General features: G+C 36.8%; 1 protein-coding gene across 10 annotated transcripts in view; it reads left to right on the top strand.

Moving 5' to 3' along the window:
* CNKSR2 (connector enhancer of kinase suppressor of Ras 2) overlaps positions 1-17,539 on the top strand; it is a 208,689-nt gene that overhangs the window by 47,844 nt on the left and 143,306 nt on the right. For all 10 annotated transcript variants that reach the window (XM_042036458.1, XM_042036444.1, XM_042036425.1 and 7 more), the window contains exons 3-4: positions 322-524; positions 11,658-11,745. In XM_042036458.1, coding sequence (XP_041892392.1) covers positions 322-524; positions 11,658-11,745 — 291 coding nt within the window. The remainder of the gene's footprint in view (positions 1-321; positions 525-11,657; positions 11,746-17,539) is intronic.

Here is a 17,539-nt window from a genome sequence, read left to right as displayed (position 1 = left end):
TCTATGATTCTGGTGATTTGCTGATGGTTTGAAACACAGTTTTCCAGACTAGGTTTTTTTCTTCATTTTGAGATGTTTTTTCTCAGTACACTTAGAACAAGCTAAAGGATCACTCATAATTTTGCTCTTTTTCTGTTCTGTTTCTATGTGCTTCAGAAACAGAACATGCTGTACATTTAAAAACTGAGTGGGTGTATTTCTACCTTAATTATTAGGAATGGTTAAGTTTTGAAGTAGAAGAGCAGTCTTGCTGTTCTTAGTTCTTCCTGTTCATCTGTAAAGCTAATTTTATTTTGTTTTCTTTTTTTTTTTTCAATGTAGAACTATGGTTTGGAAACAGAAAATCTAAAAACTCTTTCTCACAAACTGAATGCATCTGCCAAAAATCTGCAGAACTTCATTACTGGGAGGAGGAGGAGTGGTCACTATGATGGAAGGACCAGTCGCAAATTACCGAATGATTTTCTGACATCAGTAGTGGATCTGATTGGAGCAGCCAAAAGTCTTCTGGCTTGGTTGGACAGGTAAAATCTCCCAAATGTCTCACAGATAACCAGATCATGCACATGCACAAAGCCCCAGCTTGTTTACAAAATGTATTGTAGACACTGAATGGAAGCAGAATTCATTCACATGTTCTGAGGGGATGTTTGTACCAATTCTTCTTTTTTTATGTCAGCCTGCAATTCAGATTAGCTTTTCAGTACAATACCTCCAAATGCACTGTGACCCTGCACTATACAGTAAAGCAACAGGATGACATCATTAGGTTATATATGTATTTTTTATTAATGTATAGCAGCACTTTAACCTGCATAAATCAGGTTCATTGCTTTGATACTATCAAATTCACAAAACTGATCATACTTTTCATTACATGGGTAATGAAAATATAACTCCAATATAATTCCAGAGTGTGTGTGTATACAAACATGCATGTTGTGGTTCGGGTTTTTTAAATAGCAGTGAAATACTTCTGGTACTCTAGAGGTAATAGGAACTGTTCTACACTTTTACCTCTGTTACCTAGGAAGTACGTGGGACCAGGACTGAAGTGCTCCCCTTTGCTACATTTGTAATGACTTTTTTTCTAATTATAACAAGATTAATGTGAACGTATTTAAGATGATAGTTGAAATTCCTAAACTGGTTAAAATTAGTCTATCTGTATGTCTTTATATAATGCATCACAATGAATTTTCACCAGAGAAAATAAAATGCTTATCTTGATTTAAAGGTATATCTTATTTTGTGTCCAGCAGCTGAAGTTTTGTTCAGAGTATGATCTTCGTGTAACTTTTAAAATCCAACAGAATTATTTGGTTTTACTGCTGTGTGCTTTGTGTTTCATTTTTCTGAGGAAAGCTGGCTTCTCTCCCATAAATGACTTCCATATGAATGGTTTAGGTGAGGCCTGAATCTTTTCTGTTTCTTAAGCTGGACTGCAAGCTCTTTGTTTTGTTCAGGAGATTGCAGCTACCATTGCTTCTTCTTTTCTACTCCCTTTCTAGCCTTTCCTCAAGTTTCAAACCCCGAGTACCTAAAGTTGACTCCTAAATTTCTCTTTAGATATTTAACATTAGTTGTGTAGAGAAGTAGTGCAATCTCATGGAAAGAGTTTAATATTGAGACTTGAAAAATTTGAAGTTTATTTTTAGTTCTGTCTCTAGCCTGTTATTACTTGGAATACCTGTAGGCTTCACTTTTTCTCTCTGCAAAATCACTTTTGGCAGAGAGCAGCATATCATACTGTGCTTTAAAACTGAAAGAACAGTAGAAAAACATGTTCTTTTGCATAGATGGATTAGTTTTTGCCGCTTCTTTCTATTTAGAAATAATCTTGTTCGGTTTCTCATTGGAACTGTGGTCATGATTAAAGACTGTTAGTTACTAAGTCAAAGTTCTTTTTGGGTTTTGATTGTTCGTTTGATGGGTTTTTGAGTTTGCTTTTTTTTTTTAATAGTCTGATATTCAAAAGTAAATTTCATATATATACACACACACATTTTTAACACGCTGAAGAACAATGGGTGTTTTTCAACTTAATATGAATTTATTAATTGAAGTTCAGGAAGAAGGTAGTTTTTAATGCTAGAAAACATCTGCATTTGAGGACTGATGTGTCACCGTAGTACTGTGCACTGAATGTACTTTTGCATTTAGCTGAAATGAAATGACACCTGATCAGACCCAGGAATTCCAAGAAGTTAAAAATGAGGGCAATTAGGGTGGTATCATGCTTTCAGCAGTGCTGTCTTGAGTGTCCAAAGAAGGCTTCAGATTTCTAGGAAAGTCCTTTTGAAGATCTAAACACCTGGTTCTAAGAAATCTTTTCTGAAACGTTTTAAGACTTTTTTGATTTATGAGCTCTGGATATTTTGGTAAAGTTTGTTCTTCCTTGTTTGTGAAGACCCCAAATGAGGATGAAGGTAGGCCGATAACTGCATTTTTCTCAGGAAGTGGGAACATCTGGAGATCCCTATGATTCTGCTTATTGTGTACCTTCTAAGAAGGTATTGGGGCCACTAGGGGGAGATAGAAAGATTTTAAAAATTGATTACTAAAGGTAAGGAACTTGGATTTAATTTTATTCTGCACACCTGTTGCTATTAAATCTGGACTCCAAATCTTAGTTTTTTGGTTGTTTTCTAGTACCAGTTCTATCTCTGGGTTGTGAGAGGGGAGAGCAAACCATTAGGACAAATGAAGTGGCTATTAGGGTTGTCCTAATAACAAAGCTCCAGCTTGCAGACATGCAGTGATGTGGGTTTTATACGTAGGGGATGGTGACGACTCCATACTCCATACAGGTTGTGCTTCACTTGTTGCTGTAGTGAGTGCTCTGTTTATGATGTTTCTGTCGGACACTTAAAATCTTAAAGGACTTTGTTAGACCTGGCACAATTATCTAAAGGAGTGTGAGCGTTGTGATTTGCTGAGTTACTTTCACTGTAGCTGTTGCAGTGATCCAAGGACATTCTTTTTTCCAGATCTTTCCCTGGAGCAGTCCTACTTCCAGATGTATGTCAGAAATTGAGTTTTACTGAAAATTAGGGTAGCTTTTATTACCAGGCTTTAAAAGTCTTTTGGTTTAGTTTCATTTACGAGCTAGAAGACTTAGTAGAGAATTCTATTTTCAAAAGAAGTTGGCTGGCGATTTTGAGGAGCATGAAATAACTCTCCAAATAAAATCCTATAAGGAAACTGTCATCACACTGATACGTTCTAGTCTAATTTTAACTTCCTGTTACTTTCTTAGCCCACAAAATGTATCTTCTCTTTCAGAAGACTTCATAACTTAATAACCTTTTGTTTTATTCTGTCTCCATAATCTTAAAATTCTTCCAAGTGAATTTCCTTACAAGATTGGTACTTGAAAAACCATGAGTCTTTTGTGAAACGGTGATGTGTTTCTACTTGACGCTTAACGTAGTTCAGACTGATGGAAAACCACACTTTAGGCTATAGCAACAAACTACTTACCTGATGTTCAAAGAAACTTGGCATTGAAATATGTTGTGTGATACTTCTCAGGAATTACAGTCAATCAGGTCTTCTAGACTTCCAGATAAATCACTGGTGTTCTGCTCAGTCTTTACTCCTGTAATTCATGACAGTTGTATTCTTTGGAATAGTAATATATGCCAGCTTTCCTTCTCCTCCTTCTTCTTTGATGTGTCAGGTTCCTGGAAATTCTTCTGCCTTTTATAGGGCTGATACACTCCATCCTGGTGAAGAATTCTTAAAAATGTAAAATTAAATTAGAATTACTGTTTTAAATTCACTACTGTGGGTTTGCAATATGAATGTGTTGCAGTTTTGTGGCATAAAGCTATTCCTAACTTCATAAAAGTACTTTTTTTCTGTGCACTAGTATGTCCAGTAGTATCTGCACATTTAATTGGATTGAAATTAGACATATTTATTTCTGTTAATCCTGGGTAAGGTTTTGTTCTCGGACCACACATTTACAGTCCACCTTAAAAACACTTTGTAAAATGTTGCTTTGTGTGTGGATGTGTTGGTTTTCACTGCCTTTGCAATTTCTGAATTATGTATACATTATCTATCCATGGCTTTTTGATGTAAAAGAAACATGAACACTCCAAGGATTTTGAGAGTCAAGTTACATGTTTTCATTTTTAACAAAATTTTGTTAGGATTTTACCAGGTTACTTGCATCTTCAGTGACACCAGTGAAAACTTCTCAGTTGTTATCCAGAGGCAAGCAAAAACTGAAAAACAATGATATCATAGGGATCCCAGAAAATTCTTATGAGCCCCAAGTTGGGAGTATTTAGCAGTGCTTATAAGTAGCTTTCTCTCTGGTTAGGACACAGCCAGGTCTTGTACTGTACTCACAGCTCATTCCTTTTCTGCTAATTTGCTGATACCTATTGGTTGCAGTACTGAAATTGAGATGAATGAAGGGTGCTCAGATTCATCCAATCCATTTTCTCCCAGATCTCAGCAGACCACCTGAAAGGCAGACAGTAGGCAGAAGCTTCTGATCATCTTCAGAAGGTGGCCCAATTTTGAGTGTTGGAGTTTGTCTCCTAATGAGTCAGAAGCTGCTGCAAAGTGAAGACAGCCTTGGGAGCAAAAGGATTTTCCAAATCCTTTGAGCACCCTATTGTTCCCCTTCAAGTCCCACTGTAGTCATATGTTTTTCTTTCATGGTACAGCTGGATTTAACAGGTACAGCTCATTACTATTGTCTTGACTGGGAAGAACTGTAATGCTATTTGTGGAAGAGGAAGGATCCTGAGCAAACTTGAACTGAGGTGACTTTTGGTGGCAGCTTCATGAGCTCTGTCTCTTCCCATTTCTACTTCTCTCCTTGCTCTGCCAGCACAAACTTCTGGTGATGTCATCTTCCACATTGTTCCTGGTTTGATATGTTCTCTTCATTCACCTCCACCACACTTTGGTTGTCTTTGCCAACCAAAATCCCTGGAAATCTGTATTTCCAGCAGATTGCATTAATCAAGAAAAGAACTCTTAGTTGTGCTTCTGGGCTTCTTCTTGCTGTCTACTCTACTGTTTGGCCATGTTATCTGAAGCAAGGACTCCTTATAGCGTATATCTTATGCAGCATCAAGAGAATATTTTGGATCTTGGCAATAGGACTAATATCTGTATAAACTATAAACGCAGACTTAGAGAATAGGAGTGAGGAAGGATTGATTATTTTTAGGGCTTTACGTGAGTCCTCATTAAAGAGACATTAAGATAATGTGGTAGTTTCTTCTTCTCTTAAGAATTTAAGAAAATACAGTCAACTTCCCGTGAGTTAACGACTACAACATTGTGCGTCTGTTGTTGTGTCACAGATTTTAATGGTTGTGAATTAGGATTTGTCAAGCACCACTGGATTTTTTTGGTGTACTGTTTGACTCAGCCATCTGTGTGGGCAGAGATTCAATATGTCTTTCACAGCAACTCTTCTGTAGCTCTTGTTTTTCACACTAGCACTATCCCCTTTTTGGAAATAAAAAACTTAAACTGCTGCTGCAGATTACACTGCAGTCTAAGTAGGAGGAACAAAGAGATTTTGTGGAGATAGATTTCTGTATTCAAGACTTTCAGTGCTGTGGCCAGAGAAAAGCTAGCAGGCTGAAAAATGTGCACCAGTCTGATTAATTTACCACTGCTGTCTGGATACGTGAACAAAATGGAACAAGAAGGTGAACAAAAAGCCTAACTGTAAATAGAAATTGTTGGTTATATAAAATATATGGGTATGACAGAAGTAACAAAATGTAAAATTTCAGAGTAAAAGGCCTTTTTGGCAAGTCTAGGTCTGCTTCTAGGGTCATTCACAGCTTGGTGGGGTGTAATCCTGTACCTTCTAAACCCCAGGTGGGCAAATTATTTTGGTATGGGCATAAATTGATACAATTTTGCGAAGCACTTATATCTGTACATAAATCCTATTAAATAAGGGTAAAATCTGTGCCTGAAGTTAAGGGCATTTGAATGCTTCAGTGGTTGACAGCAGAACAGGATCTCCAAGCCTTACACCATGGGCTTTTTTTGGTGATGCTTTGATGTGTCAGAGAAGTGCAGCCTGCAGTGGTGTGAATGCTCTTTGTTTATGACTGAACAATTCTAGGTGTTCAGATTTAGCACACCCTTTAAGTCTGCATTGTATGAAAGCACTGTAGTAGGAGAACATGTTCCCCACTCCAAAATGGATGGCCCTCTTTTCACCATGGTGACATACTCAATACATAGATTTTCTTTTGCTGTAGGTGGAATGTGTTCAGCTGGATTTCTTTGCCTCATTGTTTTTGGTGAATGAGCCCTGCTGGGAGTACTTTGGAGTTTTAAGTAAAGAAGTGCATTGTTTGTAAGCCCGTAACTTCTTTCTTACAAAGTAAGTGTTACTGGTTTAGAGTCTCCTTAAGAGACTTCATGCAGTCCTGTTAGCTTGTCCTGACAGGGTAAATCTGCTTTACAAACAAGATGGTGGGAGTAAACAAATGAAAACCCAAGCAAAAAGAAACAAAAGACTTCAGCAATTCTTTACTCATCACACAAATATTGCACTATCTGTTAATTGGGTTTTAGTCTTAAACCTTTGAATCTTGTTTCCTTTATGCATTTCCTTTTTTGCTGGTTTGAATGGTATGCCAAACCTGTGAGTAAGTGCTGCCTCAGAATACTGTGGTACTTAACTGGATTGTGCTCCTGGAACAACTGTAAATGTTTAATAGAGCACTCATTTAAAGAATTCCTTTGTCCAGTGTGAATTTTGCTGCATTCCTCCCTGATTTTACATAAAACAGTTCCATTAGAAATACAAATGAAATGTTTGTTTCATGAAAGCCTAAACCCATGAACCTTAGATGGCTCAGGAGCAGTGTATATACAACAGTATTGTGCATTCAGATTTTTATTCAAGATTAATATGTTGCCTTTGAAGACTGAGTTATATTACTGCTTTGTTTGCCTCTCTCTTTGAAAGATTTTGGACTATTGCATTTAATCAAAAGGCTCTGAGGATGTTTTCCCTTGTTAGGATGCTCAAATAAGTATGATATTGGTTTTAAAGCCCTCACAATGTCTATTGTTATAAAATATCTCAGTATTACAACTAGTGGTGAAATATGATTAATTTTTATTTTGTGTGATGTTTTTACTAACAGCAGTCTGTATTTGTCCAAATTGCAACTTTTTAAAGTGAAATTGTTATTTCTATGTATCATTTTCCCTTAACTCAATGTTATATGAAGAAGATGGATGAGGAGACTAAAGTGTATGAGGACAAAAAAGTTGATAATGTAGAAATACTGAGGGTATACACCTCCTTCACAAATTTGTAATTGTTTTTGAAGGATTTTTCTTCATGTGCAATCAGCAGTTGTGAGTATTAATAGCTATTGAATTTGTATTATTTCTTCATTCTGTGAGGGAATTAGCTGTGCTATATTAATGTGGCTGGTTTTTCTACCAGTCCTTCAGGGTGTTTTAATTAATGAATGGTTGATAATATAATTTTTTTTTCATTCTGAAAGATGGTGATACTACTAAAAATGCTTATTCAGGTCTCAATTCATTAAAGTGTACACACATGCACAAGTGTTGCAGCCTACGTTACACAAACAAATTCACGTATCGGAGTTAGATTATTTATGTCAAACACTGGTTCATAAAAGTGTGAAAAGAACTCTGTCATGCCTTGTCTTAGGAATACTTTGTCCTATAGATAAGGGTATTGAAGTTGATTGACTTTAATGTTTAAAAAAAAAAGTAAGCACCCATGTTTTTTTCCCTGTGGATGAGGTGTTTTGAAGCTCTTCATCTTGCCCTGGTGTCTCCTAAGGTAAAGGTTCACAATGTGGATTTGCACAGTGGAAAACTTTAGAGGTTCCCACTTTTCCAGCTGTAGTCATGATCACAGATATGTATGGACTTAATTATCCTTGAAACGTGTTACCCACTCATTTGTGAAAGTTTGAAAGTGACTAATGGCTTCAAGTGTTGGAAAGGAGAACCATGGGGAAAATGTGGGACTAAAGGCAAAACCACCCTGCATTTGTTCGCGGAAGCATTCATGTGATTGTGTAAGTTTATTTTCCTTAAGATATCAGGTGTAGAAGGGATAGACAGTGAAAAGAGGAAACCAGCAGAGGTTTGGAAGGGGAAATGAGTGGAAAGGGCATGTGGTCAGGTAGACATGCTGTGGAGCTACAAAGGTGTTTTCATGTGGGTGTTGCAAAGAAAATCACAATTTTGAAGGAAGAACAAATGAATTACAAGAGAAACAGTAAAAAAGGTTCCACAAAGAGGGAAATGTGTATTGGAAATATCTTGGAAATGACTGGGAGAGGTGAGACAATGAGACGCTGAGATCAATGTCACAGCAGGAAGTGGGGCAACATGTGGCCCCAGTCCAAGCCAGTTCTTTAGTTTTTGCTTAACTTCAAAAGCACCGAATTGGACAGTACACATGTTGAAAATTATAATTTTTTTCTCAGGGAATTTTCTTCTCTGGAGCTGTGTGAGGTACCTCAGACCTGAAGGTCCAAGGGACTGTGAAAAATATGGCTTTGAAAGAAAAGTGTAGAAATTGAAAGGTGATAGAAATGGCTCTGCCAAGCCAAGGAAGTTTTTTTTTTTTGAAGTAGAGGGAAGTGGTCTGATTAAACAGGGAGTTTCTTATACTTGGTGTGTGCCTTGAGGAGGAAAATATTTTAGCAGCCAACTGAAGTTATAGTATATGTAGGCTTTGTTTGCATTTATGCAAGTTGATTCGTCTATTCACAGTCAATAATATAGTGCTGTATTAAAATTATAAACAATTGGGTATATTACCAATGAAGAGATTTTTGTCATATTGGTATTTTACACTGTGTCTCATATGAAATCCAGTTAGTGATCCTACAGTGAAGTTTCTGTTGATATTTTGATTGAAACTGCTGTCATGTTGTTACACTAAGTCTTGCTGGACTTTGACTACTGAAGTTGAGGCTTGGGATGGAGTACCAAAATACGTTTCCTTTGGAGGCCCTTACCATTTCTCCAGCTGCTTATATGGTAGTGGCTGCGTAATTGTGTGTTCAGATTGCCTCCAGGGATGTGGTCTGAACTGGGAAGGGGGAGAAAAGGGAATTGCAATTTTGCTGGTCCAGTTTGCAGCAATACCCCAGAGATGCTGCTGCAGAAACTGATGCGAGGGAGTTGGTTTATAAGCTACAGAGACCTACAGAGGAGGCAATTGGAGGATCCCTTAGGTTTTCTGCAGGAGCAAAGTTTATATAAAACATGGACCTGTCTCCCTGTCTTTCTAAGTTGTCAAGCCCTTCTCAAAATCTTACATCTTAGTTGCTGAATTTTGGTAGTCTTCTCCCTCCTGCCGACACCCTTGCTGCCTGCTTGACATGCTGTTGCCAGTAAGTCTTCACTGTGATAACTTAAATGTAACTAAGATGAGTAATGTCTCAGTCCCTTTGCCTGTTCTTTAATGTCAACAAAGTTTATTTGGGGCATTTCTAATGATCTTCACTAAGAGTAATGATGATAAAAATAACATTATTTTCCTCATGAACCATGAAACCAAACTCAATTACAAAAGTATGAGGGAAGATGATGCTATATTAGAAGCCTAAGCCTACTGTGTGATTTTGTTTAGAGAAATGCTGGAGGCTTTGAAATGTCAAATAGATTGCAATTGTGTAATTTCAGGATCAAATTGTATTAACACCCATACTTAAAGTAAAATAATACCATTTGCTGGTTTGATTCCATTCATCTTCAATAAAAATAAGTTCCTAAATGAACATGACCTTTTTAAATCAAGGTTTCGGGTAGATTTCAGAACCCCAAGAGTTACAATTATGGAAGGAAAAATCGCTGGTTTTGTACATCTTGACTAATGTACTTCTTTAAACACAATTATGATAGAATCACAAAATACGCTGAGTTGGAAGGGACCTATCAGGATCATTGAGTCCAACTTCCAGCCCTGCACAGGACAGCCCAAGAATGATGCCATGTGCCTGAACGCATTGTCCATGTGCTTCTTGAATGCAGCTATGGTTCATAACCAAGCGGTTCAGTTACCTTTCATCCTTTAATATGCTCATATATCTCCTAAACTTCAGAAATAATCTGTGGGTGTGTCTGTGGGTTGGCCTGCTGTAGTGTGTACCTACTGTAGAGTTGTTGTATGCTGCAGAAAACTTGGGCTCTGAATTGTCAGTGTATATCTGTGTCCAATAAGTCCAGTCCTTTCATAAGGCACCTTTTGGAACTTACCTCAGCTTCCAGTGTCTGTACTTCCATTTTAAAAGAATGTACTGGTCTTCTCTCTAGAAAATACAGGCAGAAAGTGTATGTCATTGTGTGATGTATTATATAAAATCAAAGCTGCTAGACTTGATTATGCACCTCAGAGTTAATTCTGTCTTATGAACCATCAGGGCTGGATTGCCTGGAGAAGAAAGAGAGCATGTGACGAAACCAGAAGAGATAGGGGAGTTCACATGGGGTTATTAGTGGACAATTCCAAATCTGCCTGCACTAAAATTTCAGTAATTCTGTGTTTAGAATTACTGTAATTTAGAAACCTGTTAGTACCAGTAGAACTGTATTTACAGCTATCTCTTGGACTTGCTTATAGCAAAGTTCTTTGTACTTGTCTTCAGGCTTAAATAAGGAAGGCATGGTACCAAGCAGTGCTGTAAAACTCTTCAAGGTATATACAATTACATGTGAAGTGATGAAAGAAGGCAGTTGGGGAAGGGATTAGTCACCCATCCTAATTTAAGGACAACCACACTACCACTTTTTTGTTGTTGTTGTTGTTGTTTTAAATGTTTGAAGCAGGCATACTAGGGACAAATGCCATCTTTGTGATGCTAATAATGCCCATAAAAACCTCATTTGCAATACTGATAAAGTCAAGCTCTTGACTCCTCTTAGAGAAAATACCAGCCCTGCCTAGTGTTTGACTACTTCTTGAATAAAGAATATAGGTCATATATATGAGTTTATAGATGAGAGGCTTGCAGTACAGAAATAAATCAGATGACTGCCAGCTTCACTAACCAAATACATTTTAGCAGTGCCTCTAGAAAGCAAGCAAGCTTCCACGTAGGCAAGCTTTTCAACATCCTAATGTGAAGTTTTAAGGTACAGGATACATGCAGATAAAGTCTGTAAATAAGTGTTGGATTACATTGTTCATTTCACTAAGCAGTTCTGACTGTAGCATAGTGTGTGGGCTGTGCTGCCAGTTTAGGCTTTGCAGATGCTTCTCGGCCTTGGTGCATCTCTGGTTTTAAATGCTGTTTCCCCCTCTAGATAAAGATTTTACTTATTCTGAATCCATCTGCTACTTCCACCAGATACTAGATCAAATCCCAAAAAATCCCAGTGAATCAGCCAAAATCTTCTCTGATCTGATTCACATCTGGACACCATTCATATCACAGGAGGAAGCAGTACCTCTGGTTTCCTTCATAAGGGTATTCCCAAACCGATGCAGAAGGTCAGCTGGGCTGCATCTGGGGGAGTAAAGGCAGTCCTGAAGTAAACGGTTAGAAATAAAGCTTTTGTAAGTGGAATTTCTTTAAGAGGAACTTAAAAACTGCAAGTGGATATATGCTAGTGCTATTCAACTTGTTACTTTTTTTTTCTTTTTTTTTTAGATCACCTTTTGCTGCTGTCACAGATTACTCAGTAACAAGAAATAATGTCATACAGCTCTGTCTGGAACTAACAACAATAGTACAACAGGTATGAGACAGTCTGCTTAGCAATTTATTTTTTCTTGAACTGTAAATGGCTATTACCTTCTTCCCACAATTTTGTTTTACACTGGCTATATCATTGTCCAACCAAAATAAGGGAATACTAGTACTTAGTAAATGCTTTTTTTAAATTCTGTTTTCTGGTTTTATAATACTAGTTTGTGTTGTGCTGTGTATATGGCTCTGCATATCTCAGCAGTAATATTCATCTTGTATAATATCATCACTATAAAATTGAGATATCTACTTGATAATTTGCACATTTAATTTCTTGTATTTTGTCTTTAATTTTTAATTACCTGTCTGGTTCAAAACATCTGTGTATATTGGACTTTAGTAATCTGTTGTTTCATACAGTTCATATCATCTAGACACCTGTTAAGATGACACATGTTCCCATGGGGGGGTTAGAATATTTTGAATACATTTTTGTACATCCTACCTTCAAGAAATCCAGAAGTAGTAACTGAGAAACACTTGCTTAATGAGCTTCATTTGGGAGTGCAAACCTGAGCACCTTCCCCACCCTTCCGTGTGTAGTTTAGGTCTGTCTCTGTGTTTGCCTGTTGTTCTCCTGAAATGTAAAGTCTCTTTGCTGCCAAGCAGAAGTTTGACGGATTGTTTGCACTTGAGAAGGTAGAGTGGAGAAAAAGGGAGAGAGTGGGCTAGGTAGGAGCACTGAGGAGACTTTTTCTGGTTTTCACAAGCATCACTCCAAACTAAGAAAAACTAAACTTCTGACCCAGCTGTCCAGACTGGTAGTTTTCCACAATAGCTGTGCATCACTATCTTTAGATAGTTTTTAGATGAGGGAAAGAGCCACCTGGTCTATTTTCATGTGTCCCCTATTAGTGAGAAAGTGGGTAAAATAGCAACCACTGCAGTATTTCCCAGGAATTAGCTCAATATCAATTCATCTTACAAATTCATCCCTATCCATGATACTGCTAATTCACTATGGTGTAGGTTGATATTTCCCTATGTGTATTTTTCAGTGTGAATGAGAGTAATTGCTACTATTTAATACCTTTGGAGCACATCATTTTTACCTTCTCCAAAAATGACATAATTCTGCAATCAGGAAGCAGTTCATGAATCTGTACTTTGAAGTCAAAAGGAGCATTTATGTGCCCAAATTTAAGCATGTACTGAAATTGAATTGGGCTGTAGTCAGAAGAATGATCAAGAAAAGTTCCATTGGTAGTCTTGAACGCATGTGGTTTGAGCTCTACTTAAATGCATTCCAATGTAGCATTTCAAAATGTCTTAACTGGTATTTTTTTATATGATCACTGAACACACTGAGAATCGTCATTGTGCTTTCTTAAGTATCTTTCAGTATCACCTCATCAGGTGTTTTTTCTGTCTCAGAATTTTGTTTTCTGTTGTATGCAAAGTATTTTATAGTACTTTACTAGCTTAATATTTTTGGTGAAAGATCTACAGAAGGCAATGTTGCAGTTTTTCTTTTTAACAGTAGTGAAAAACTTTATAATGCTTAAAGGTTTAGAAAAGGTATATAATCTGTACATTTTTTAATACCTTTGAATTTTTTAATACTTCTGTGAAATTTAAAAATAGAACTTCACTAGCTGAGTTCCATTAGGATTTTTTTGCATTGTTTAAATTACAGTCAATGTTCAGATTTTTTAACCAAAGCCAAAAAACCGATTCTTTGGTCAAGATGAAGAATAAAAAGCTCTAAACTTAAGATGGCTTGCTTGAATTATTTTGCACATTTTGACGCTAACTGTAATATTGTGTTTCTTCATAGAATTAAATAATATTGGGTTGTGTTCCCCTCATTATCAGAGCTAAATGGATAATGAAGCAAAATGACAGTATTGTATCAGTCTTATAAGTATGAAGTCTAAGAAAACCTATTGAGTGTCTATGTTTTATCCTATAGATAATTAGAAAAGTTGGAGTTAGAAACAGACTTTGGAATAAAATGTGGGAAGACACATGCTTTGTTTTAACCATTAAATTTTCTATGTGTGTTGCACGCTGCCCAAGGCCTGACCAGGCCGGCGTGCAGTGGACATTTGCCAGTGAGAGCAGGTCCCTCAGAGCACTGCAAGTTATTACTGTAGCCTGCACTAATCGTCTGCTTCTATGCAGCTGCTTTATTTTGGCCTAGGCATTTTTTTCTCCCCCTTAGGATTTTAGGATATTGTTTCACAGCCTCTTCCTGCAGGTTTTGACTCTTAATACTGTCCTTCTTGCTGATGCCTTCTTTAATCCAGGGCTTGCATTCTTGTTCATTTTTATAATAAACTCTTTCCTTGCAGCAGAACACTGGAGGGGAAGAAACCCAATTTAAATAACAAACAAATCCATGAGACTATTATGATTTTTTGCTACCATTTCCTTGCACTCTCTCTCCTACACATACCTGCCTCTCTGTAGGAATCGAAGGCTGAGCATCGGAGGCTGTACTTTCTGTTTCCTCTGTAATGCATAAAAAAGGCCTGTTCTTTTTTGATGGTACAAGATAGATGTTAAAGGGCTATGGGTGAACAGGTTGGGGGTGTGTGTGTATTATTGTTTTGGGTTGTGCTTTGTTCTCATTTGGATAATTTATGAATTTAGATTTGTGTTGACTGAATTGTTCCAGTCACAAATGTGTATCAGGAAGAACATGAGAGACTGTCTTGATGGTGTTCATGAAAGTCTTGCTGTTGACTTAGTTGGGTTATTCAGCTTCAGAGGATGCCAGGAACTGGTCCTTTTAAATGTGCTCATTTTGGTTTAGAAAGGTAGCAGTAGCTACACGGAAAACTTTAAGGAACAGAAGATTTCTTGCTTTCTTAGGCAATCTGTAGGTAGCTTTTATTATCATTCTCAGTGCTCTTATTCCTCAGGAATTCATTAAGGTTTCACTAAAGAAACTTTCTTCTTTAGAATTAAAACCCTAGAAATATCTGAAAAGTCTGATTTTATATTGACTTTGTAAGTTACCAGACAGTTAAAGAAAACTTTGCTGCTGAGCTGCTGAACACATTATTTCTTTTACTGCTCTTTAATAGTGAGCATTAGTAGCCCTCATCACATGTTTTTTACTTTTCTTAATCAGCTTTCACAATGATTTGCGGTGTTTATTTAGTTTTAAAACCACTGGTGTTTATCTTGCAGCTTTAGTATCTTGTGGGATTTACTCAGGAATATGTTCCAGTAGAAGCATAGCTGTAGGCCTGTAAATAAGAAAAGCTTCACTGCATTTACTTCTCTGCCTAAACACCTCTTTGAAGAGCTGTGGTGGAAGCAATGCTGTGTAACCGGGCTGGAGATGGAGAGCAGTCACTTGGCTGACAGGGATCTGTCTTGCACTGTTGTCACAGAGTACACTTCTGACATCAGTTGTCTCACACCAACTTTTGGAGGTAACCTCGGATTTTGGATGACATGGGATGAGAACCTGAGTGATGCAATTTGTGAGGTGGCAGCCAGGATGGAAGATAGCAGAGAGAAACCAAGATAATCCTACACAAATGCACTGTCTGGACGTTATGGGCACCTGTGATTTTGAGCACAGAAGTGCTCCGTGCACTGCTTCAGCTGAGGGGTTTGGAACTTTTTTTCTATTTAAAGGCTTTTGAGATACAAAGAAGAAAGTGTCTGTATATCCCTTGATCAATGGACGCACTTCCCATGCCAGGGGATTTTTTTTTTTGGCTTTTAGCCATGGCTGTTTTTCAGATAAAAGATACTGAGAAGGATCACAAATTATTTCTTGAGCAATGCACTATTTTTTATATCATTGTGGGTTTTGTAATTGCATGGATGTAACTCAAAAGGGGAATATTTCAAATAGGAAGTTTCACTGAGAAATGTTAAGTTCAGACTTGTTTTCTAGTTAAAAGGATAAAATGGAAATTTACCTTCATAGCTCCCCTGCTCTGACTCAGAACCCAAATGCAGTAATATAAAATAGTTCTATTCATTTTTTAAGGACAATATCAAATACATGAATGAAGAATAATTAATATCCTGAGTACCATTCTTACAAGTTCTCTCATATAATCTTCTCTATCACAATTCCTCACTTTTGTTTTTAAGTCCTAGTTATTAAGGACTTTAAGGACTCACTAAATATAGCTTAAAATCTTTAAATTTCAGGTCATACCAAGTTGCTAATTACCTCAGGAATCTTTAGCTAATAAAATGGTTTTAATAGTTTAGTGGTGTGAATCTTTGATTAGATCATCATTAAAGCTGCTTTGCGCCTCTAGATTGTAGAGCTTTTCAAGGCAACATGTGTTTGCTGGAAACAGTTGCATATTAAATTTTAAAGTTTTTAATTTAAATTTTTAGCATTATTCCTTTCACCCCAACTTTATGACCAAATGCTTGCAGAAAAAACTTTGTTAGCCTACCGAGGTAATAATCCCTTCCTTCCTCCCATTTTGAGATAAAAATACTTCATGACATGGAAGCCACATTCTTGAAGTTTTAAAAATATATTCATAGTACAGTGTTTATACAAAACACCCCATTTTTGATAAATGTTCAAGTAAGGGGTAAGTGTACAAGTAGGTAGCTTAGATAGATGTGGGGGAAAGTTAGAACCAAATAACTCCCCTTGAAAACCATTCCCAGGCAATATCTGCCTATATATATATATATATATATATATATATACACACACACACATATATACATATATATAGAGAGAGATATGAAATCAAATGGGTCTTCATATGAGAGCATTAGAACTCATTGTAAGTAATGCTGACAAGAATTCAGACTCACCTTGTATCCTTCAAGTGCTGCTCCTATGCAAGATTTTCTGTTGTATGGGTTTCAAAGCAGCTCTCAGTAGTGGTGTGTCAGGATCCATATTGTTCTGTGCAGTTGTTTTCTTCACTTTTAAAAGTCAATATGTGATGCAGATAATGTATATATAGTCAAAAATAGAAACTAAAGGATTGTGGGAAGCATGAAACTGTTGTTTGTTTACAAGAAGCTATATCAAAGTAGTTTCAGTTTATGCTCTTTAGCAATGTTTTTCCCTTTTTCATAGTAGAATAGCTTATTTCTCTTAAAGCACACTTTTAAGGAAAATTTCAGATGTAATTTAATGTAATGTAAAAAGTACCTAAGGTACTTAGCATTGATGCCCTTTTCTGATTCTGGTAGTTTGTTTCTGCTATTTGATTATACCTTTTTTCCCCTTCGAAATAGCTTACTTGCATGTATATTCTCTTGATTTAAGTTTTGAAGTGCTTTTTGAAATGGAATTAGACATGGAATAGCTCAAAGATTAAAATGTCAGTAATAGTCTATTGGGAGGAACCAGTACTAGAACTAATTTGATGACTCATTAGTTGTCATTGAGATAGCTGCTGTAAAGAGGTATGGGGTTTTCTTCCTAAAGTTGTGTAGTGCTGTGTATGTCTTTGATGTGACATTTTCAAAGTAGCTACCACCCTGTAAAGCCTTGTGAATTTGTTTTCTTTTCCATTCTCAGAGAAAATAATTTCTTTTCCTAGTGGATGAAAGGAAAAAAAAAACCGAAACCAAAGAACCGCCAAAATACTCAAGGTTGCTTAGTACGTAAAATACTTAGTGACCAGAAAGCAAAAATGAGTCGATGTTGGCTTGTTTGTTTATTTTTAGGCTTTTTTTCGTTTGGTTGCTTTTCTTCCAGTTTAATGATTGACAGTCTCTGAACACGGGGGGGAAATGAAACACAAAGCAGAGTAATTTGTGAAAAAATTGTGAAATATGCTGGTAAACCAATGCAGCTGTTCAATTTTTCCAAGAAAAGGAGCCTGAGT

The sequence above is a fragment of the Corvus kubaryi genome, unplaced genomic scaffold (assembly GCF_017639235.1).
Source record: "Corvus kubaryi isolate FWS band 111438036 unplaced genomic scaffold, C.kubaryi_AGA036_p1.0 133, whole genome shotgun sequence".
In the NCBI taxonomy this organism is placed as follows: domain Eukaryota; kingdom Metazoa; phylum Chordata; class Aves; order Passeriformes; family Corvidae; genus Corvus; species Corvus kubaryi.
Note: the sequence above shows the minus strand (reverse complement) of the source record. Positions and strands in the feature narration are given on the sequence as shown.